The 23,106-nt window shown below is 47.1% G+C and overlaps 1 protein-coding gene across 1 annotated transcript in view; it reads right to left on the bottom strand.

Moving 5' to 3' along the window:
- The window catches only part of SMC5 (structural maintenance of chromosomes 5), a 699,122-nt gene that overhangs the window by 79,705 nt on the left and 596,311 nt on the right, over window positions 1–23,106 (bottom strand). Inside the window, exon 22 of the mRNA XM_078675750.1 lies at window positions 17,498–17,677. Coding sequence (XP_078531876.1) covers window positions 17,498–17,677 — 180 coding nt within the window. The remainder of the gene's footprint in view (window positions 1–17,497; window positions 17,678–23,106) is intronic.

The raw sequence follows: 23,106 nt of genomic DNA, 5'->3' as shown, positions 1-23,106 counted from the left end.
AACTCCCTGTTGACTGTGACCACTGTTGTTGGAGCCATTCTTGAAAAGGTCTCATGGGTAGATGAATGTCGGGAATTAAATGAATGCGTGATGCCAGCATTCTTCGTATTTTTCTCACTAGCCTCACTGTCAGATGTTGCCCTTTCTGGTACAGATGAGTCTCCTTCAGAAAAGCTAATGTTCTCTTGCTGCTTGGGAATGCCTTCCCTAACACTGTGTTTAATTCTGCGCCTAGGAACACCTTTACTTGTTCTGCCTCTAGTGATGATTTTTTCCAATGAATTGAAAAACCCAGCTGAATGAGTGTTGGTACCACCTGTTTTATATGCTGTTTGCAGAGATGGTATGAGCTTGCTCTTACCAACCAGTCATTTAGATAAGGGTAGACATGAATTCCCTGTCTTCTTAGGTGTGCGGCTACCGTTGCTAAGCACTTTGTGAACATTCTTGGTGCTGATTGGAGTCCGAATGCTAGCACCTTGAACTGATAGTGTGTCTTGTTGACCACGAACCTTAATAGGTTCTTGTGTCTTGTTGACCGCGAACCTTAATAGGTTCTTGTGTCTTTCGTTCATAGGGATGTGCAAGTAAGAGTCTTTTAAGTCTTTGGTTGTCATGTGTTCTCCTTGTTGCAATTGAGTTATCACCTCCTGCAGTGTTGTCATTTTGAACCTTTGTGTTTTTATGTACTTGTTTAGGAACCTTAAGTCTAATATAGAGTGTAGTGTTCAATCTACCTTTGGAATTAGGAAGTACGTTGAGTAAATGCCTTTCATATAGATGCATCAAGCATCCATTCTGCCAATCCCAAATAGCGAAAAATAACAAATCGGTATTTAGAAATCGCAGAATCGGATGCATCATCCAAATTGCAAAATATATGCGATTTGCACCCGCCCGCAATCGATAAATGCGACTCCGCAAAAATCCCTACAAAACCGCAGAGTCGCCTGTTTTCAACCCCCTAATTGCAAATCCACAATTACCGAAATCGCAAATAGCGATCTCGCACATTGCGAGATCGCAAAAACGTGAAGTCGCATTTGGAGCCCAATGATGACATCACTACCAGGAAGTAGCCTGCTCCATGCATCATTTGGATCACAGGGCTGGATACAGGAGGAGGCAGAGCACTGAGCTCCAGGAGCCACACCCTGCAGTGCCAATACAGGAGTGGAAATAAAACCATAATGTCCCAGGAAGCTGCAGGACCAAGTGAAAAACCCCGGCAGCGCAAAATAAAGTTTAGTGAAAAAGAACTGGAGTACCTGATTGAAGGAGTGAGCAGGGACCACAACCAACTGTTTGGGAAGCTGTCCCGGAAGGTGCCCGAGACTACCAAGAGGCGCAAGTGGGTGTGCATCAAGGCAAAGGTGAACGAGGTGGGAGTCACCCACCGGTCCATCGATGACTTAAAAAAGAGGTGGTACGACCTCAGAGGCCGTGCCAAGGAGCGAATAGCTGAGAGACTGGGGGAGACAAGGGGTACGGGCGGGGGACACCCCACAGTCCCTGAAAACACCCCCATGGAGGACCTAGTAGAGGACACCATACACCCTGAAGCCTGCGTGGGCGTTACCCAACTGGACACCTCCCGCACCACACACCAATCTCAAGGTAAGAGGCATGCTACTGCGACCCCGTACCCTAACAATGCCCATGCCCTCAGTGCAATCCATATTTGTAATCACAGTATTCCAGTCCCTGCTCCACCCAAACGCCCAAATGCATTGTGGAACCTGCAGTGTGTAAATGTCCCTTGATAGCCACACACAGCCAGAATAGTCAAGAAACACAGACCCCTAAAGTCAGCCAGGGAATGCAGACATTAAGCAATAGCGAGCCTGCATGCATGTTGCAACATCCCAGGTGCCTGAATCATATCCATAATCATGCACTCATCCACATCACAGGTGCTGCGGATGCTGACACGTCCGACAGTGACATCCTCCACATCGCGGAGACACCTGAAGAGACGGAGGGGGAGAGGCAGCCTGCACCTGCACCGAGACCTAGGGCCACCCATGCAGCTACAGGCGGAGCACAACCTAACGTCTCTGCACATATGGCAGTGGAGTGGACCCCACCCCCACCCACGAGGCAGAAACGAAGCACAGCAAGTGTGGGGGCCCACGCCAGCAGCAGGTCAAGGCAGCAGCGCTCCGTGCCCACCACAGCAGCCATGGAGCAACACGCACACAACGTGGGCCTGGGCATTGAGGCTCAGATGCTTGCTGTGCACCGCAAACAGGTGCAGCACATGGCAGCCATGCAGCTGCAGCTATATAAAACAGCACGCAACATCAGTCTCCTCACAGAGAGTGTGCAGGAACTGACCACGGCGGTGAAGGAGAGCAACCAGCTGATGGTAGCGCAGAAGGACGTCACCCGCAGACGCCACAGGCAGCTGCTCACACGGCTTTCAGCCTACACCCGTTCCAATCACCTGATTGGGAACGCCACTTCCCAGCTCTCGTGCAGATCATTGGCCATGCAAATCCAGATGGTCCAATGCTGTGCTGACGTAGCATGGGCCCTGGAGCAGGTCACCAAGAGCTGTGGAGCACCAACAGGCGGCACACCATAGCAATGCAAGGGGGGGGGGGATGATGCCAGCCAAGGGACATCTAGCCTCAGCAGCCTGTCTGTGCCGGTGCAAACAGACAGGCGGAGCAGTGCCCGGCCCAACACTGCATCCCGACAGAACCAGCCTAACGTGGAGGGTGAGAGGTGACTGGGTGCGTGCGGCAGGAGGCGCTAGTTGCATAACATTTTAGGCTGTGCCGTGGTGAGGCAACCATGCATGCCAGCTCAGGTTACATGACCTTGGATGTTTAAAAGCCGTACCCTTATTTTTTGCTGATGGAAGCACATTGAGACCTTGTGAAATAAACAAGAGCTTTATTTTGAGAACAAATCTTGCTCATGTCAATCATTGATGTGGCTTGAATGAGTGCAGTGTTGTGTGAGGGGTATGTATGCACTAGAAATAGTTCTGTGTGATGTGCGCGCGGCGCCTGTGACCTTCAGCAGGATTCTCCCCGTGTGCATGATGCACATGTGCAGGTGGCAGGTTGTCCCCCTCCGACTCACTACCAGACACCTCAACAGGTATCCTCCGCTTGGTGGCAATATTGTGCAGCATGGCGCACACGGCAACGATGCAACAGCAGATTTCGGGCCGGTATTTGAGGGCCCCGCCAGTCTTGTAGAGGATGCGGAATCTACTCTTTAATATGCCAAATGTTTGCTCAATCACAATTCCGGTGTGTATATGCGCACCATTGTACCTCCGTTCCTGTGGTGTTGTTGGGTTGAGGTATGGGGTGAGGAGGTATTCACGGAGGGCGTAGGTGCTGTCACCTGAAGGGAGGAGCAGAGGGTCAGTACCCGTTATGGGCGGCAACATGGTCTTAACATACTGTATGTGGGCATGTGTACTTACCTAGGAGATGTCCCTCGCCAAATTCACCACTGACCAAGCGGGTGTGTATGCCGCTGTGCCTGAAGATAAATGAATCATGCGTGCTCCCTGGGTATTGTGCCACAATGTCTGTAATGATGGTTTTCGAATTGCAGACCACCTGTATGTTGAGGGAGTGATATGACTTGCGGTTCCGGTACATGTATTCGGTCTCTGTGGGTGGACAGATGTGTATGTGGGCGCAGTCAATGCAGCCAATTACATGGGGGAAATGGGCGGTTTGATAGTAGTCCTGTTTAGTTTGCATTAAGTCATGTAGGGTTGTTGGGAAGGTGATGTGGTAATGGATCTGGCTCAGCATGGCGTCCAGGAAACTCTGTAGGCAGCGTGAAAGTGTACTCTGGGATACACCCCCTGCAACCGCAACTATCCCCTGGAAGGAGGTGTAGGCAGCACAGGAACTGGACATGGGTGGGCACGGCATTGGTCCTCTGTGTTGGGTGCTGCATCAGGGGCTCAAGGTCTCTGATGAGCTTCAGGATCATTGCCCCATTGAGCCTGTATTTGGAGTAGATCTCATCTTCAGTCTGGCCCAGTAGTGTAATCCGCAGCCGGAAGATGGGTTCATGGATCTTGCGTCTGTTCTGGGCTGCAGCCTGGAGCCTCAGCCGCCTTGGCAGAATGTATAGACCTGCCATTGTGACTTTCCTAATGCTCCTCATGAGTCTCCTTAAGTATGTTTGATTTAGCCAACACATGTTTGTAATTTCCAACTTTTTTTTTTTTGCCACTATGACTTCATGGTTACCACCTGGTTTAGCTTCTCCTTAATTTGCGACTCGTGGTTAGCGAAAATGGTGTTTTCGCTATTTGCGATTGTCGATGCATGCGGATAGCAATTTGTTTGCTAATTTGCTATTAGATTGCGAATTCGCTATTTAATTAGCAGATTATGTGGCGATTCACCTTTAAGGAATCGCAGTGGGAGTTTCTATGGGTTTAGCGATTCTTTGTTTTGCGAATTCGCAAATTATTGCTTTTCCACTTGATGCATTGCGGAAGTGGAATTTGCAATTGCAATCGATGTTTCGCAACTAATGCCATCACAAATTCGCTTGATGCATCTATGCCTTTGTTCCTTGCCTTGTGAGGTACATGTTCTAATGCATGTTTTGTTTGAAGTTCCTGCACTTCTTCCAGCAATTGAGAGAATTCCCTTTGTGAATGTATCTTTAGCTTTGATCTTTTGTTGGGAGGTTGCTTGTTTAGCTCTATGCAGTAACCGCATTGGATTATGTTCAACACCCACTTGTCTGTAGTTATTTACTTGTAGGAAATATTTTAGTATGCCTCCCACTGGTGTTGTATAACGAATGAACTGTTCGCAGGATGTTGAATTTCTGTAGGTTGTAATGCTGTGGGTACACTTTGTGATGTTTTTGCTAAGTGTGCCCCTTTTGGTATGCAATCACTTGGTGGTGGTCTCTGGACCGCCTCTTTGTTGTTGGCCCCTTCCCCGTGGGCACCCACGAAAGGACTATCTTCCATGCTGGTACTGCCAGTTCTGTTGTTGGCCCTGTTGTTGACCTTGGTTTGATTCCTGGTATGTTTGCTGGTGTGAGATAGTAGGTTGGTGACCCCCTCTACCTGTTGGTCTTCTTGATGGGTTGCCCCTACGCATGCCTCTGAATTGTAGAGGGCCACTAGACCTTGCTGTGTCGTTGTCTTTCTTCAACTGATTTAGTTTATCATCAACAACGCCCCCAAACAGTTGTTCTCCATTGAATGGTGAATTATTAACATTGCTTTGCACTTCTGGTTTGAAACTTGAGATTCTCAGCCAAGCATGCCTTCTTTTTGTGATGCCAATCATCATTTGTCTGCTGGATGTTTCTGCTGCATCCAGAGCAGATTTCAAGCATGTATTTGCAATATTTTTTCCCCCTTCCACTGAGTGGGTAGCTCTCTTTTGGAACTGTTCCGGTAGGTGTTGCAGTAGATCCCCTACATCTTCACAATGCGGATATGCATGGCGGTTCAGCAATGCATTAAAGTTAGCTATGCGCCACTGGTTAGCCGCACTTCGACCTTTCTTCCCACTAGGTCTATCCTCTTACTTTCTTTGTCCGGTGGTGGGCCAGCAGTGGTTAGCACATTTGCTCTTTTCCTAGCCGTGGAAGTGATAGAGTCAGCTGCTACTGACCCTTGATGTAGATTGGATCTTTAGAACAATGTTTTTATTTCGTCTCCCCTCTTGGTGTGACTGCCTTGCATGTTGCAGGCTCTTTAAATGCTTCCTTCCCTTGATAGAGTACATTTGGTAGCATTGGTAGGAATTGGTTTCTTGACTGCATTGGCATTAAAGTTTCCAACAAAAACATGATTGTGGTTTCTCCTCTTCCAAATGCACTTCATAAGTTTCAGCTGCATTTTTAATCACCTGATTGTACACCCCAATGTCATCTGGCGGTGAGGGCCTCAAGGGATATGTATCAATCGCCTCTTCTGGTGATTCGGCATATAGATTTTGACATAAGAGGTCTTGAGTCTGGGAGGTCGCCGACTCCACATACGTGTGTTCATCTATATCCCTCACTTCCTCGAAGAAGTAATCTTCCTCCTCTTCTTCATAGAGCGGTTCGGGTGTCGTTGGAGGCTGCAACTCCTTGACGACTTTTTCTACTTCTATAGAAGTTTTCAGCAGTATCTTCCATTGCTTCAAGCTTTCGTAAAATTACTTTTTGCTTTTTACTTACCCTGGATCAAATAGATGTCTCCACTGATCTGTTGCCTCCTTATACCTCCCCTGTCCTTTACTTGCAGTCGGCGTGGGAATCCTCCGGACAAGACTATTACGTCCCCTTTAATTGCGAGAACCTCCAGGAAACTTCGACTCAGCTGACTCCATCACGTGCTCCAATCGGAGCTTACTATTCTGGGGAAGAGGCTCCTTGAAGAGACACACAGAAAGAAGGGCTTGGCGTCATCCCGGATTGCGGAAGTGTCGAGACAGAGGGAGAACCAAAAGAAGCCTGGAGAACAAGCCAGAAAAGAGAAGAGGCGTTTGTTGAGCCAAGGGACGCCGAAGAAGTAAAGACCCTGGGAACGGAGCAGAGGACTACCAAAGCACCTACAAGGGAGTCGGGCCCCTTCCAGTACCGCGGAGAGACCAGCCACACTCAGGAAGGAGTGTGGCTCACAGAGGTACGTGCCCGCATACGTGGGTGGCTTTCCGAAAGGAACGCGGTGAATAGTAAACCGCTTTGTACACGAAGGGAGGATGGAGGATCGTAGGGGTTAACTGACTCGCTCCGTGGCTCTCGAGTGGGGGATAAGCTCACATGGTTACGGTTGAGTGTTTTCCCCACACTCCTTTCCCTAATTATTGTTGGTAGAACCAGATTGTGTGGGAACACTCGTTTTTATTTTTTAATTTTCTTTATTTTTATCTGCCACGTACAACCCTCCACCAACTGGATCTCAAGACTGAAGGAAACAGGAGTAAGAAAAGGAAGACCTCAAGTTCGGACATTCTCTATCTCTGACGCATTTAAGCGTGGAAGAGACTATCAACTTTATTTAAACGTTGTCATGTCACATAGTACTTAAAAATAAAAAAACATTATTCCACCACTCTAGAGTACGGATCCCTTTCTAAACATCTACAGAGGCGCTTCCTCTTTTTCTAAACCTCGGTTGCGTGTGTTTCGAAGCCAAGAGTTTCGCCCTTTCTTTTTGCGCTTAGCCTGTTTTTACCTCTCTTTTGTTGACGTTGAATCATGTTTATCGTGCCCGTCTTTCGCCGTCTTCGATTTTTCGAGGGTCATCATCAGTCTGGAGTCTTTGTCCAAGGATCTTACGGTGTGCCTATCATTGGATCCTTCTGCGGTCGTCAAGTGCTTCGACGCTGAGGTTCCTGTCGAGGCTTTAGAGTCAGTTTTTCGTGACTCGTCTACTTTTTTTGGGGCCGACGTATCTCTTACCTCCATAGAAGTCCTCTTCTTGACCACTACCACTGGATGTCTGTGTCCTTGTCGACTTCAGACCCTTCAGCGACGTTGTCCTCTTCTTCGCTGGAAAGGCCCAGGTCTAGAAGTGCTGGTGAAGGGCCCTATCCCTGCATGTTGTAGTTGGCCCTTCTCTACCTTTCTCTCACCCTCAACGTCTTCGGGGTGAAAGCCGAGCATGCATTGCAGTCTTGACTTTGATGATCCAGCGGGAGGCAAAGATTGCAAACTGGATGCTGATCTTTCTGCGCGTACTTGTGGTGTCAATTGTTGCAGAACTTGAACGGTGTTTTGTCCATTACTTTGCGCAGGGAGCACCCTGCATGTGCATTCTCCGGTTGTTCGAAGTTTTGTTTTCATCTTTTGGCTTACTGCGACTGCTGGAATCAATGGCCGGAACGTCGAATGTAGGTATCGCTGACCTGTAGAATTAATTTCAATTTTCATGGATTCTTCTCTTCAAATCCTCAGAGCTCCTTCTGTAACGATCCAGACCCAATGGCGGAAAAAATTAATCTGAAGATGGTGACAAAAAGTGGGAGCTTCCCGAGGAAGCCCGTCACGGAAGGACGCCAACTGGTGGTATGTTGACGCCCACCAACCATGAAACCCTCCCCCCAAAAAAACATACAGTAATTCCGGACCCTACCACTAGATGGCAGAATAATGCACAGCATATGAATCCAGAAAATATTCACGCTACAAAACTGATAATATATCTGGCATACCATGAATCCCAGGTACCACCTCTGGCCCTGGAAAATAGGAAAATGGAAATAAAGAGTCCTGCAGGTCCAACGCCACCATCCATTCTCTGCTGGGGTGTACTGGACTAGCAAATGCATCCTAAATTTGTCCCTTCGCAGGAAGGCTTTGAGAGGGTGAAGATCCAAAATAGGACGCCGGCCTCCTTGCGGGAGTAACATCCAGCTCCTACTCAAAAAGACAAAACAATCCCTATGGCCCCTTTGGCCAAATGAGCCTGTACTTCCTAAAACAGAATTGACAAGTGGTGCTCTGTCAGCATCCATGATGGTGGTGAAGGTGCCGCAGGGTAAAAAGAAACCAGAGGGCGTAGACCCAGTGGACAATTTGAAAGACCCACTTGTTTGAAGTGATGGCCTGCCGCCTCAGAAGGAAACATTTGATTCCTATCTTTAAGAGTGTGGCTGTGTGCCAGCAAGGAAACACTAAAGCAGTTTTGTGGCTGAAGATGCTTGAGCGGTGTGGGAATGAGCTGCACATAGTTCCCGTGGTCCTGGACATTGTCCCTGAGAACTGCAGCATGAAAGGGCAGAATGGTCTTCTGGGCTGAAACGAGGGTTCTGGCATTGGCTAAACTGGAAACTGTGACCGCAGTCAGAAGGGCCAAAACTGTTGGTGGAATTGTCTGATGGAAAGACCAAAGGAACGTAGTGTAGCCCTGCTTTCCTTAAATTGTTCCAGTGCTGAATCCACTTTGGCGCCAAAGAGAGACAAGAGTTGTCAAATGATATGTCTATCAGGGATGCTTGGACATCCCCCGAGAAGCCCATAGACTACATTCAGGCATGCTGCTGAAGTGCCAAACTGGTACCCATTGCTCTACCTAAGCAGTTGGTTGTGTACAAGCCAGAGCAAATACAAATTTCGTCGCTTCTCGACCATCCTGAATAGACTGTGTGAAGGACGCCCGTAGGCTATCTGGAACAGCCAGTAAAACGTGTGTCACCGTGTCATAAAGGGCATGGGAGTAGTGGCCTAGCAGACGGCTAGCCTTCACTAATCTCACAGAAAGGATCTTAGAGGAGAAAATATGTTAGACAATGGCCTCTATTCGATTCAACGCACTCTAACGTGGGGTGGTAGCGAAGGCTCATTGATTGACTTTTCTGGTGGATGCCCGTATCAACAAACTCTCTAGTGTTGGGTGTTGTGTAATATAGGATGGGTCATCACGTGCAGAATGATGGCGATGATTGGCCTCCCTATTAACTAGGGAACCAAACACAGTTTTGCTAAAGCGCCCAAAAGGGTATCCGTGAGTATCTCATTAAACGGCAATGGAGACTTTGTAGGGGATTGAACAGGGTGAAGTGTGCGCTCTAAACATTAGTCTTCACCTTCACAGTAGGGAGATGTAGGTCTAACACTTCTGCTGCCATTTGCATAATTGAAGCAAAGGAGGTAGTGTCCTCAGTAGCAAGGACAGAGCTGGAAGGGGGTGGGGTAGGGGGTGGGGTGGGGGGAGAGTGGCTTGGGGGACATAAGGAAATATAAAGACCACTGGCATCTTGGAGTTCTTCATCCTAGCGCTCTTAATCATAATGTGGGGTAAAATCATCCCTTTCATCATTAATAGTCCTTTTCCAAAGTCAGTGCCGAAACAATTGTGCAAAGTTTGGACTTTATTTCTTGATTAGGGTATAGTGTCAGAATTGGGAGAACTGTGCGTCGGCTGGGTGCCAGTTGGAGTCGGGCGCAGCCTCGGTCGAGGTAGATTCTTCTCAGAGTTTGATAGTACGACGGTCTTCACGTCCTACTCCAGCATCATCATCAATGCAAAGGGAACCGGAGCAGGGTATGACGCCAGAACCAAAGCTGGCACCAGACTTGATGCTGAACTGATACGGGTTCAAGAGTCATAGACGGCTCAGAGGAAGGATACACTGACAGAAGTCGGACTGGAGGCTTCTGCTGATCCTTGGAGCCTGAAGGTGCACCAGAGGGAACTGGTAAATTGCCAAAAATTTCCAGCATGGCCTCTGTGAAGGAGGCCATGCTGGACATGGCCTCCTTTACAGAGGAGTCTGGAAAGGAGTCTGGAACTCAGGGTGCATAGGACTAGACTCCGTATTGGCTTAGAAGGACATAGGGAGTGAGACTGGGAGGTACACGGATGCCCTTGCGCCCTCTATGAAATCCTGGAGTGGTGGGAATGGGAAGATCTCCGCTTTCACTTCTTACGGATTTTCTTTGACTTATTCTAAGACTTTTATTGTGACAATGATCTTCTATGGGAACAATTTCGGGAGCACGTAGTGGACCTTCCTTTCGACTTTGGTCGTGGCATGGAGTCTTCAATCAATCACAGGTTTATAAAGCACAACTACTCACCTGTGAAGGTCTCAAGGCGCTGGGGCTGGAGGGTTACTAGTCCTTTTGGGTGTGGAGGATCATTCGAAGAGCCACGTTTTTAGGTCCTTCTCGAATTGGGTCAGCCACGCGTATTGCTTGAGACGGAGGGTCAGGGTGTTCCAGGTCTTGGTGTCGGGGTAGGAGAAGGAACTTCCTCCGGTTCTGGTCGTGTAGATCCTGGGGACGGAGGCTATGGCACGATGGGCAGAGCAGAGTTGTCTGGCGGGTACGTGGAAACTGAGGCAGTGGTTCCGGTATGCTGGTCCTATGTTGTGGAGTGCTTTGTAGGCATGTGTGAGGAACTTGAAGACGATTCTCTAGCTGATCGGGAGCCAGTGAAGTTGTCGGAGGTGGTGCATGATGTGGCTGCAGCCAGGGATGTCAAGGATCAGTCTGGTATCCTTGTTTTGAACGCTCTGCAGTTTCTTGAGCGGTTTCTAGCTCACGCCGGCATAGTGTGCGTTGCCGTAGTTGAGTCTGCTGGTGATGAGTGCGTGAGTGACAGTATTTCTGGATTCTGTGGGTATCCATCTGAATGTCTTTTGAAGCAGGCGGAGTGTGTAGAAGCAGGCTGCAGAAACTGCATTGATTTGGCAATTCATTGAGAGCGATGAGTCCAGTATGATGCTTAGGTTGCATGCGTGATCCGTAGTTATGGAAGGGGGTTCCAGAGTGGCCACCAGGAGTTGTCCCAGGTTGGAGGGCTTGGACCGAGGATGAGTACTTCGGTCTTGTCCAAGTTGAGCTTAAGGCAGCTGACTTTCATCCAGGTGGCGACGACCTTCATTCTGCTGTGGAAGTTGGTTCTGGCAGTTGTGGGATCATTGGCGAGGGAGTGGATCATCTGGCTGTATCGGAGTATGAGACTATGTTGAGTCCGTGGCTTCTGATGTCTGCGAGGGGGACCATCTAGACGTTGAAGAGGGTGGGGCTCGGGAACGAAAACTGGGGCACTCTACAGCTAATCTCTGTAGATTCAGAGATGAACGGGGGTAGTCTATCATGCTGTGTCCTGTCGGTGAAAAAGTGCCAGTGCCTTGGCACGGATGCCAGTGTTGTGTTGTCTCATGATTAGGGTGCGGTGGGAGACTGTGTGGAAGGCGGACGAGATGTCCATTGGGATGAGGACAGCGGTCTGGCCCCGGTCGAGAAGGGATCGGATGTCGTCGGTGGCAGGGAGAAGTGTGGTCTCTGTGGTGTGGTTGCTTCGGAAGCCGGATTGGGAGGTGTCCAGGACATGGTTGATTTTGATAAACTCTGAGAGTTGGGCGTTGATGGCATTCTCGATGCCCTTAGCCAGGAAGGGGAGGAGGGAGATGGGTCTGAAAATCTTGAGGTCTGTTGGCTTCTTCAGCAGGGGGTTGATCTCGGCGTGTTTCCAATCGTAAGGGGAAGGTGGCGGTTTCGACAGAGCAGTTGATGGTGCAGGGAAGCTGGGGGACGATGGCGGCGGCTGCTCTGTGGAAGATGTGGTACAAGCAAGAATCCGATGGGGCTTCTAAATGAATGTTCTTCATGGTATTGAGTGTGTTCTCTGTTGTGAGCGTGGTCCAGCTGAGCATGGTCTATTGGGGTGTGGCGTGGTTGTGTGTGGTGGAGGCGGGTGTAGTAGCAGGGTCTAGGGCATCAAAGCTGTCGTAGATCTGCTTGATCTTGTGGTGGAAGATGGTGAGGTTTTTTGGGCCTGGCGAATTCCTTGACAGTGGCGAAGAGTTGTTTGCTTTTGAGTGCATTGGCTTTGATTCTGTCTTGGAAGGCCATTGTCTTTGTGGTTTAAGGAGGAGGTGGTGGCGGATTTTAAGGTTGAGTCGTTTTCCGGGGTTTTGTTGTTCCTCCATCTCTTCTCAAGTCATCGGCAGGTATGTCTGGATTCGTGGAGGGCAGGAGCGAACCAGCTGGCTTTCTTGGAATGTTGCTTGCTAGGTCTTTTCTTGAGGGGTACCAGAGGGTTGGCGCAGTCGGAGAGCCATCAGTGGAGGTTGCGTGCTGCGGTGTTGGTGTCAGTTGGTGTTGGCAGAGTGGTTTTGCTGAGGGAGTCGAAGTTCTTCGGTGGCCTTTCTCCAGCTGCGAAAGGGGGGGCAATAAGAGCGGTGGTGTACAGTGGGCATGGTGAATGCGAGATGCACACAGTGGTGGTCGTTCCAGGAGAGTTTGGTAGTGTGGCTGTAGCTGATGTTCCCGCTGGCGGAGAAGACAGGGTTGAGCCTGTGTCTAGCTGTGGGGGTCGGTGCGGTGACTAGCTGCTTGAGTCTGATGTGGGTGAGATTCTCCAGTAGGGAGGTGGTATCCTGGTCGCTGGGGTTGTCTATGTGGAAGTTGAGGTCTCCAAGTAATCTGTAGTCGGTGGATGTGAGAGCTTGGGGTGCGTCGGTGAAGGGCTGTCGGGCTTGGGGGGCCTGTAGATGAGCTTGCCACGGAGGGTGGTGGTGGAGTTGTTCTGAATCTGTAAGTGGATGTGTTCCATGGTTGTCATTGGGTCGTTAAGAGTATGGAGGCTGTTCTTGTGGGCGATATCAATGCCCCCTCCAGGGCGGTCAGGCGGTCTTTAGGGGGTGATTTTATAGTCATCTGGGAGGGCGATGTCCAGTCCAGAGCAGGGGTTGGTCCAGGTTTTCGTAAAGAAAGTGATGCCGGGAGAGGTGGCGTCGAGGAGGTCCCAGAATTCCATGTTTATGGAGGGATCGCACTTTGAGGAGGATGCAGTTGATTTGGTTGGGTGTGCTGTTGGTCGGCGAGAGAAGATGGTGTGTTGCCATGGGTGAAGGCGTGGTTGCAGTTCCGGCAGACGAAGGGTTCTTTGTTGACGCCAGGTGACAGGCGGCATGGCGTCCAGGGTTGAGGGCAAGGAGGGTGCTGGGGTCATAGTGGTGAAAAGTCTGCGAGCCAGGCCCCTGGAGTTAGCTCGGACCAGGCGCTGAAAGGCTTGCCTTTGGCCACCATTAAGTAGTGCTCCGGGGGAGCGGGAAGAGACACTGGAGGGGGACGCGGGAATTGCAGCAGCAGGGGCGACGAAAGCAGGAGGTAAATGAAAATGAAAAAAGGGCAGAAAAAGCAAAAGAAAAGAGAAGAAAGCAAATTAAAAGAAATTGAAAGAAGAGCAGAGAAAGCAAAGCCCCAAAAGGCAGAGGCAGTCAAAACAAAGGAGAGGGAGAAAAACAAAAGAGCAGAAGGAGAGACAGAACAAGCAGAGAAAGAGAGACAGAAGGGCAGTCAAGCAGCAGAGCAGTGACACTCTACCGCTAGACCAGGGGATGAAGCTCAAGTAAGAACCTGCTGGTAGAGGAGGTCCTCAAACTCCTGACCTCTGGGTCAGCAGCAGCAGGGACAGCAGCAGCTACCAGATGTAAATGTAAATGTGTTTCGATTTATATAGCGCACTAATCACCCAGGGGTCTCAAGGCGCTTGCTTAGGGAACCCGTCCTGGTATTCCCCTGTGAGATACCCCGGCAGGGTATTCACAAGGTGAAAGCCAGGCATCCCGCCGCGAGGGGCCGTAGTGGAGATTAAGCAAGCTATTGCCCAGAGTCGCAGAGTGTGACCCCATGAGTCGAGTAGGCACCGGAGCGAGAATTGTCGAGTCCGTGGAATTTTTGAGCCCGAGACCCGCCGAGGCGGGTAATCGAACCCTGGTCCACGGCTGATCTCAGCTTCCGGGTCTGCCGCCTCTAACCACTGAGCCACGCTGTGCTTTGAAAGGAGCATGTCCACTAAAGGGTTAGTCTTCCAGCGCTTGTCCTCACAATCCCATATGGTCTTCAGATTTATCTGGGCACAGTCATCACAGGTCCAGGGCGTCCTGGTGCAACTTCAGGCACCAAGCAGACAATTTGTGAGGGTCCATCACAGACATCTGTTTGCATCAGTCCCTACACAGCTTAAACACTGTTGTCTTAGGAGGCGACATTTTTCCTTTGTATACTGGTAAACGTTTGCTGAAACTGGGCATGAAGACAAAGAAGAATGCCTGTGGGAATATTCACAAAGTGAGGAGTCTGTAGTTGGAAGTATCGATCAGAAAGTAATTTTAATAATATTGATTCTTCTGATAATTAAATAGGGAGCCCACCCACCTATTTAATACTAAGGAGACCTCACTCCGTATTCTCTTATAAATGTATAGTTTCAACTGTTTGACCAGACTGAGCATTAAGTATATCTATATGAAGGATTTCCAACTTTACAGAATTTTATTTGTACCCCGATAATTTACTGTGTCTAAGGGCAGCTTCTTTAGCAGCAGAGAGTGGAGTATCCCGATCTCATGTAATAATGAATACATCATTCACAAAGGCCATAAGCTTAACCTCCAGTGGAAGTTTGATTGGTATGATATAAGGTGTGTGATGAGCATTCTTAGAAATGCTTCCACATACAAAGCGCATAGGCAAGTTGACAAAGGACATACCTGACTAGTCCCCCTAGTAATTGTAAAAATGTTACAAGAAACCACACTAATGGACTCCATCCCTAATGGTCACTGTCAGTTAGCCTGTATTCATTTGATAACCACTTCAGCAAACTCAAATATGCCTAGCACCTGTCAAAGGAACAGCTATTCTACCCTATCACATATCACATGCTTTTTCATGTCTAAATCCATCACTGAGAGGCAGTTAATTTTAGTTTCTTCCCAGTCAAATAAAAATTGCAGTCAAGATGGTATGGGGAGTGATGTCTCTGCCAAGGATGAATCTGTGTTGCCACGGGGTAGCCAAGACACAGATTGTTGCAGATGATGGTACAGATGAGTTTTTACCAGAGTGGGGTCCTTATCCTTTTAACAGAATACCATTATGTTAGTTTCTGACCATGAGCATGGTAGGCAACCACCTTGCATGATAGCCCTGATTAGATTTAAAAAAAGGGAAAGGTAATATTTATGCTATTAAACCAATGTATAGGTCATTAGGGATTGAATCCTTATCTGTGGATGTCACTGGTAAAGCCCCCTTTTAGGGGTCAGTAAGTTTCTGCAGAGTAACAGATCTTAAAATGTCCAAATGCTGGGACTGGGAGAGCAGAGGTAGCTTGGTCACGGCAAGTAATTGGCTAATTCCTCCCTATTCCAGTGTTTGCCACAGAGGATGGATAAAGATTATTAATAGCTACAGAATTAATCAGCTATATCATCATGAATTTCTAATATACATCGTTTTGCTATGTATGTTCTAGTTTGTGCAGGAAGTAGTGGACCCATTTTGTCCCCATAATCCAATCTTAAAATGTTAAAGCTTCCAATCTGATGCTCTGCGTTTTTATGATGGGGTACTTTAATTTGTGCCCTGGCCCTTGTAGCCTCATTGAAAATACTTCCTGTTATCCCAATTAGTTACTATAAAGACATGTTCACATTCTTATTAAGGTATATAGTTCTTGCTCCTGTAGTTTTCTTCGTCTAGTGACAAAATATTGCTGTGAAAAGCCTCTAATGCTGTCTTTAAAAGTATCCCATAAATATAATCACTGGCTTTATCATACTTTATTTGATTAACATTTGTCACAAACTTTATAATCTTTACCATGCATTCTTGTACATGCAGCACAAACTTGAGACATATCCATCCATGTTTAGGTGATACAGTATCATTATGACAAGTGGCAGTTCAAGTGAGGCATGGTCTGAAAACAAAACGGGATGAAAGTCTATCACTGGTGCCAGGCCCATGTCCTTACTAACTAAAAAGCAGTCAATACGAGAATAGTTACTATGGACAACAGAGCAAAAAAATGTAGTCTGAGATCTGAGCTCTGCAATTTCTAAAGATAGACTAGATCAAGCTTTTCCTTTCAGTATATTTACCGCTTTCCTGACTTGGGTCATTTGGGTCTGCTCAGAGGTTTTAGTAGTGGCTTTATCAATGAGACAATTGAAGTCTCCTACAACTATATAAGGTTGCTGGGTAGCATCCCAAGATGCTCTGCAATTTCATCATATATAGTTTGTTCATTATTATTGAGGCCATAAAAAAGAACAAATATTTAACACAAGGCAATTAATTGTGACCCTGATATGGAAGACCAGCTGGCAGTTAGGTCCAAATATTAATATCACGACTCCTTCAACAGTCTATTACATTATCAATAAAATATTGGGAATCCACCCATTCATATACTGATCTATTGTTCATATTATTTTTAGTTTCCTGTAAGCATGCAATGCAAGGTTTGACATTTTTAATTTCCTGTTTGATCCTTTTCAGCTTTAGCCTGGAGTTTAGCCCTTTGACATTCAAAGTGAGAACCTTAAATTGTGCCCTTGATACTAATGAACTTCGTTTGGTCAGAAATGCCCTCCAGCCATTTACTTGCGAGTGCTTATCCTCTGCCCCCCGCCTTGCTGACTCACCACATGCTCTGATCTCTCTACCCCACCCACACCTTCTCCCTTTCTCATGAGGGTCTGTCTGGCCAGAAGACGACCCTCACAGTGCACAGGTGATTTTGCCAGGTGTCTAGCTAGTCTAGTTTGGCACCAAATTTTCCAGGCTCCATAGTGACCGAGACAGAAGGAATGAAAGATGAACTAGGAAATCCTGATACTGTATCATGACCACATTCTACTTTTGTACGTAGGCTCAGAACGGGCCCATTGACCGGTTTTTCCTCAAATTATACTGCCTGCAGCGCACAAGAAAGCACAGAGCTGAGTTAACATTTGTATGGTAGGCAGTACAGTTTCAGCAAAAATGGCATATGCACTGCTTATGAGCCTCTGCATAGTTCCGCAAGAACTTTCAGACATAGTCCTTCTCTTTCTGTATAAGTTGATGTGGTCCTATATGCATGTTTTTCAGACCACCACAAAACCAAGAGCAGGAGTACAGCACTTAAATGGAGGACAATTTTAGAATTGTCCATAAGCAAAGTGATCTTTATTGCCACAACCATGATATCTGAGCTTTCATAAAGCATAGCTGCATCCAGCTCTCAGTGAAGGGGAATATTTACCTGATTTATTTCATCAACAACTCGAAATGGACATCTGTTGAGTTCTTGCAGGGACATCAAGTACAACATGGTGGATACACTACGCTCCCCTCCACTCTGGTGATGAGGAGTTAGCTCATGAAGTTGGGTGCTGCTACGGAATTTCACTCGGATTCGGATTCCATACTTGTCATAATCTTCCTGTAAAACACAGAGCAAAAGATTCTTCAGATTATAAAGCTCAGTATATGCAAATAGAAAAGTAACACATAAATACAGCAAGGATGAATACTTTATATATGACTAATTTTGTACGTCTATAGAAGACAATCATTCAAGCAAGGACGATGTGTTAAAACAATTTTTGCACAATGAATAGGAAAGAGTCTAGACAGAAAGGCATTGTCACAGAAAGTGATGTAAGGTACATAAAGGCGCTGACTGCATGTAGTCAGGTCCAACTAATTTCGCCACGCTAATTGTGGGTTTCTAACGCGATAGAATCGACTCCCAAAGGAGTATCTCTGCGCTATAGACCGCTGGGGAACCCGTCCTGGCTTTTCCTGTGAGATGGTCCCTACTGGGTATCTCCAAGGTGAAACCAGGCATCCCCGGCGTATGTGGGGGGCCGTGGTGGAGATGAGGCAAGCTAATGCCCAGAGTTGCAGAGTGTGATCCCTGGTTAGAGTAGGCACCGAGGCCAGAATTATCGAGTCCGCTGACCCTGGTCCACGACCCTGCCGCGTCGGGAATTGAACCCTGGTCCCGGGCCGTCCTCTGCTTCCGGGTCTGCCGCCTCTAACCAGTGAGCCACACCACTCCACTACATAGGCAAGAAGACAAAGAAATCAAAAAACCTTCCCAAACAGATACCAAAACTTCCATGAAACGCAGAACGAGTTGAGGACAACGACTGGTCTTTAGAAAGATATTTATCAGGTATAGTCCCCCCTGAGTGGAAAAAGGCAATGATAAAAGCATTGCTAAAAAAACGCATTTGGATCCTGCGGATCTGGGTAATTCCTGTCCAATCTCACTGCTCCCAGGAATTAGCAAAATCGCGGAGAAACATGTTAATCACACACTCTCCGCATTTCTCGAGTTTCACAACCTGCTCCATCCCTCACAAACAGGCTTCCGCCCCGTCAGGGTATAGAGACCGCCTTATTAGCGGTTGTGGAAGAATTGAGAAAGATCCTGGATGCCGGAGGCTCCGCTGCCATAATTCTCCTCGACCTGAGCGCATCCTTGGACACAGTGAACCATCAAATTCTGATTCACTGTCTCGGGAGTATCAGTTTAACCGGCACCGCCTTACTATGGCTTCAATCTTTTTTAGAAGATAGACTTGTGCAAGTTTTCGAAGGCGACACCTGCTCAAACCCCTTCGGTGTGGAGCCCCCCAGGGCTCATCCCTGAGCCCTTCCCTTTTAAATGTTTATATGTCTCCTTTGGCGGATATCACCTCCCCCTTTGGGATTCATCTGGTAACATATGCTGACGACACTCAGCTCGTCGTCGCATTGAACCAGTATGACCAGACATCCACTGATCTCCATTCCTGCCTTGAAGAAGTGGCCAAATGGATGAATTTATCCCATCAAAGACTCAAAGGTGATTAAACCGAACAGCTGCTTTTAGGCAACCATCTAAGCTTCAAATCAAACACCATGTGGCCAGCCTGTATGGGGCCGGCACCATCCCCAAAAACAGAGATCAAAAGTCTAGGTATCTGGTTAGACCAAGACCTCTCATTCAAAACCCATGCCAGGAAGACGGCAGCATCTTGTTATGGGCTGCTAAGAATGATACGTAAAGTGCTTCCTCTCCTACCCAGTCAAGCCAAAAAACTGTTGGTCCAAGCTTTAATTCTGTCTCGGATAGAATATAGCAATGCCCTCTACTTGGGTGCCCCAAGTTCAGCTATCACAAAACTTCAGATCGTGCAGAACTCCGCTGCAAGGCTGCTTATGGGTACCCACAACCGCTGCTCCGCAAACCTGCTCTGCGTGCTCCCCACTGGCTCCCGGTTCAAGAAAGAATCAATTTTAAAGCCTTGTGTGTTGCCCATAAGTCCCTTGGAGGGAGAGGACCACCCATAATCAAAGATCTGATCCGTCCTTACAAGGTCAACAGAATGCTCAGATGAACTCCACCTTGCAGCAGTAGCAAAGATCAAGAAGGCCAGAAGTGGAGGACGGCTCTTCTCTTACAACGCCGCCAAACTCTGAAACAACCTCCCATTGGACCTCCATAAAGAACCCAACCACCTCACATTCCGAAAACATCTGAAGACCTGGCTCTTTCTGTAGAGGCTCACTTCAACTCTAGTTACTGTCACAGCGCTGGGATGCCTACGGGTAGCCATGCGCTTTATAAAAACCCTTTTCATTTCATTTCATCAGAAACAAATAAGCTGAATACAAGTAATTTAAATATTCAAGCATAATTTTCATATGGAGAGGTTTCTACTGCAATAAATTGAAACAGAGACGAGACTTTGAGGGGAAATAAACAAAGTAAATCAGGATTTGCATTAGAATAGCACGGCTGACCTAAGCCTTATCCCTCAACTCCAAATCAAGACAATAATACTTTATATGTTAATGCAGTAAGGCTATTGTGAAGACTGGCAGATAAAAATAAGCAAAACAACCTACAGGACCAGAGAAGGATCTCTTGATGGTGTTCACATGCTCTGGTGCCGATGCCTTGAGTGTCCCATTCATGCAGGCTCATGAATGATCTTAATATACATCACAATCTAGTGTGCAGTAAGGTTATAGGTAACACAAATATTTCTATCTCTAGTGTACTGAAGCCTGTAAACTTAAATTCCTTGTGGTAAATGACATAGAAACTCAATTCAGGGACATTTTATGAGACGAAAGGATAACTGAAGTCTGGGCACAGTATTGTTAGGCATTAAGAACTTCATTAAACAAAAACAGCAAATTCCAGAACTTTCTAGACCTATTCCAAAACAATCTCCAGGACCTCCACCGGCAGGGGTCCATTAAAAACAGTAACAATGACTCAGCTAAGCCCAGATGCACAAGGTGATCAGACTCAGTTTAATGGTCCACTACTGCTGCAGGGTTAGGCAAACATCATCAAAGGAAGGTGCAGATGAAGACAAAGGAGCATGTCCTTTAACTCATAATAACAGGTTTGCCTGCCTCACCTAACCCAGGGGCAATCGATCATTAAGACTCCTAGGTTTCTTGAGGACACAAAGAATGAGTGTGAATGTATACCGCAGCAAAGACTTCCAGTCTTATGCAAACCAGCCTCTTTCAAACCCTATTCAAGGAGATTCCCTTGGGCGCAATGAAGCACATCTGGGATTGGCTAAGGAAGCATAAGGGTTAATCAGAGGGAGTACAGGACTCAAGTGTCTTCTCACAATACATCTCCAATTTGTAGCTGGATAAAACTTGTTTTAGGGGGTGTGTGTGTTTTATTAAAATCTGAACACTTAGATTCCTGATAGAAGACAGGACAGACTTTTAATTTGTGTTTATTCGTAACATATTCATTGGCCTCAGGAGGGCTGTGACACCAGTTCTAAAGAAGAATACAGCACATTTTTCCTTATAATGGCTTAGATGGATTAACATTTATTTATAAGTAAGCTTAATATTATGTTGTATTTTACAACTGAAGGCTTTAATCTGTTGTGTGAATGCACCCTCCATCCTTATGTACGGTAGTGATGTCTAGTTGGCTAGTCGGATTTATCTGGAATACGGTGTGTTTTTATATTGTGAATGCACCATGCAATTGCTCCATCGTTATTTACGGCAGTGATGTCTAGTTGGCTAGTCGGGTCTATCTGTAATACAGTGTGTATGTATGCGTGTCCGTGTGTGTGTGTGCAAGTGAAGATTTTCAGTTAGGAGGCAGCTGAGGGGCTGAGAAGACCCAAGGCCCCCAGGCTTGTCAGACGCCAGTGAGAAACTGGTGAAACAAACAAACTATACCTAGGGAATTTTCACCTGTGAGACGTGGGAGAGCCCTTTCTCTATTTGGTTCAAGCGCCCTCACTCATGTGGCTATTTATATAAATGCCCTTGTTTACATCCACCCTTACCCTTACCACATATAACACTAAGTGAGCACTGTTGTGGGAATGGTGGAACTGACAAGCGTGGAGATAGCAGATGGTAGGACAGTGCGTATGACAGTATGAGGCCCACTAATGCCTCAGATGAGGAGAAATTACAACCTTACTCCACTAAACCAGGTTCTGAATTCATATTCAAAGGCCAATTAAGCCTCTCCTAGAGGCTTGTCCCTACTGAACATGTTACTTACCTTCGGTAACTTTCTTTCTGTTAGAGACAACTTATCAGCATATTCCTTACTTTTTGAATTTTCACCAAGTGTGAGTAATGCTGAAAACCTTTCAGCATTACTTCTGCACACTGGTAGGTGGGTCTGTGAATGTACTTAAACCAGAAAGTCCTGCAGGACCGAGTGGGCAAAATGCCCCTCTCTACACCCAGTACCTGCCAGGCAAATGCCAAGGACAGGAACTCCGCATCCCAATGAAGTGATAGGAGCTTTGGCCCTAGTGGATGAGCATGCAGTCCTTCTGGAGGCTGCTTTTTGGCCAATGTATAGCTGATCTTCAGGCAAAGCAGGAAGCTAGTGGGAGATGGTTCTCTTCTGTACAGCCTTGCCTTTTTTACACTCCACAGAATCCAACAAACAGCTGATCATCTACCCGGTGTTCCTTGGTGTGCTCAACACAAAAGCTTAGCGCTATCTTGAGGTACAAACGGTGGAGTCGTTCCTGCTCCATAGAGGGATGAGTCAGTGCATATAATACAGGCTAGTTGATGTTTTGACCTACACAATGCAACTCCTTCGCCATCCGCAATGCACTTAAACGTTCATATCTTTTCTACAGTATGTTCTGATAATGTTTATACATCTTGTGAATGGTCCCTCTATTTGCATATTTTTGCTCACTCTAAAAACGTTTTTTTTTTTTTTTTAAACAAAATGAAAAAAGGTAATGTTTTGACAGACTTGGAATGGCGTCGTAACTTTAAGCAAGAAAGATGTCAGTGTCCCCAAAACCAGCTAGTATGGGAAGAAGCTGGTGTACCACGGGTAGACACAAAGTCTGAAGCTCACTCATGCCACTCCAATGATATGGAGACAAGGAACACTGTCTTAAGGGTGAGAAGTCGTAAGGGGCCATTATAGTTATGAAAAGGCTCAAAAAGAATGCACATCAGATATTTGAGTAGCAAGGTAAGGTCCCACTGTGACATGAGAAAGGGAGAGGGAGGAAATAAATGTAAATGTTTCAAAAAATGCATAACAACTAGAGACTTAAACAATGAGCGCTGATCTGGCAGCCATAAAAAAATGCCGAAAGGTACCCTTTAACTGTGTCTAGAGAAAGAATGCAAGGCTGGGGATAAAACAAACAACAAAATGTCAGATAACTTTGCCTGGAGGGGGTCTATCTGCTAACTACTGCACCAAGCCACAAAAGAATTGTCCTGACGACAAGCATACACAGTTTTTATCGAGGCACGCCTGGCTGCCAAGGCGGCAACCACCTCCGGAGGAGGCTGAAGGTGCTCAGCTGTCACTGTTCAATCTCCAAGCGT

This window comes from Lissotriton helveticus, chromosome 2_1 (genome assembly GCF_964261635.1).
Source record: "Lissotriton helveticus chromosome 2_1, aLisHel1.1, whole genome shotgun sequence".
NCBI classification, from domain to species: Eukaryota; Metazoa; Chordata; class Amphibia; order Caudata; family Salamandridae; genus Lissotriton; species Lissotriton helveticus.
This window is presented reverse-complemented; position numbering and strand designations above follow the sequence as displayed.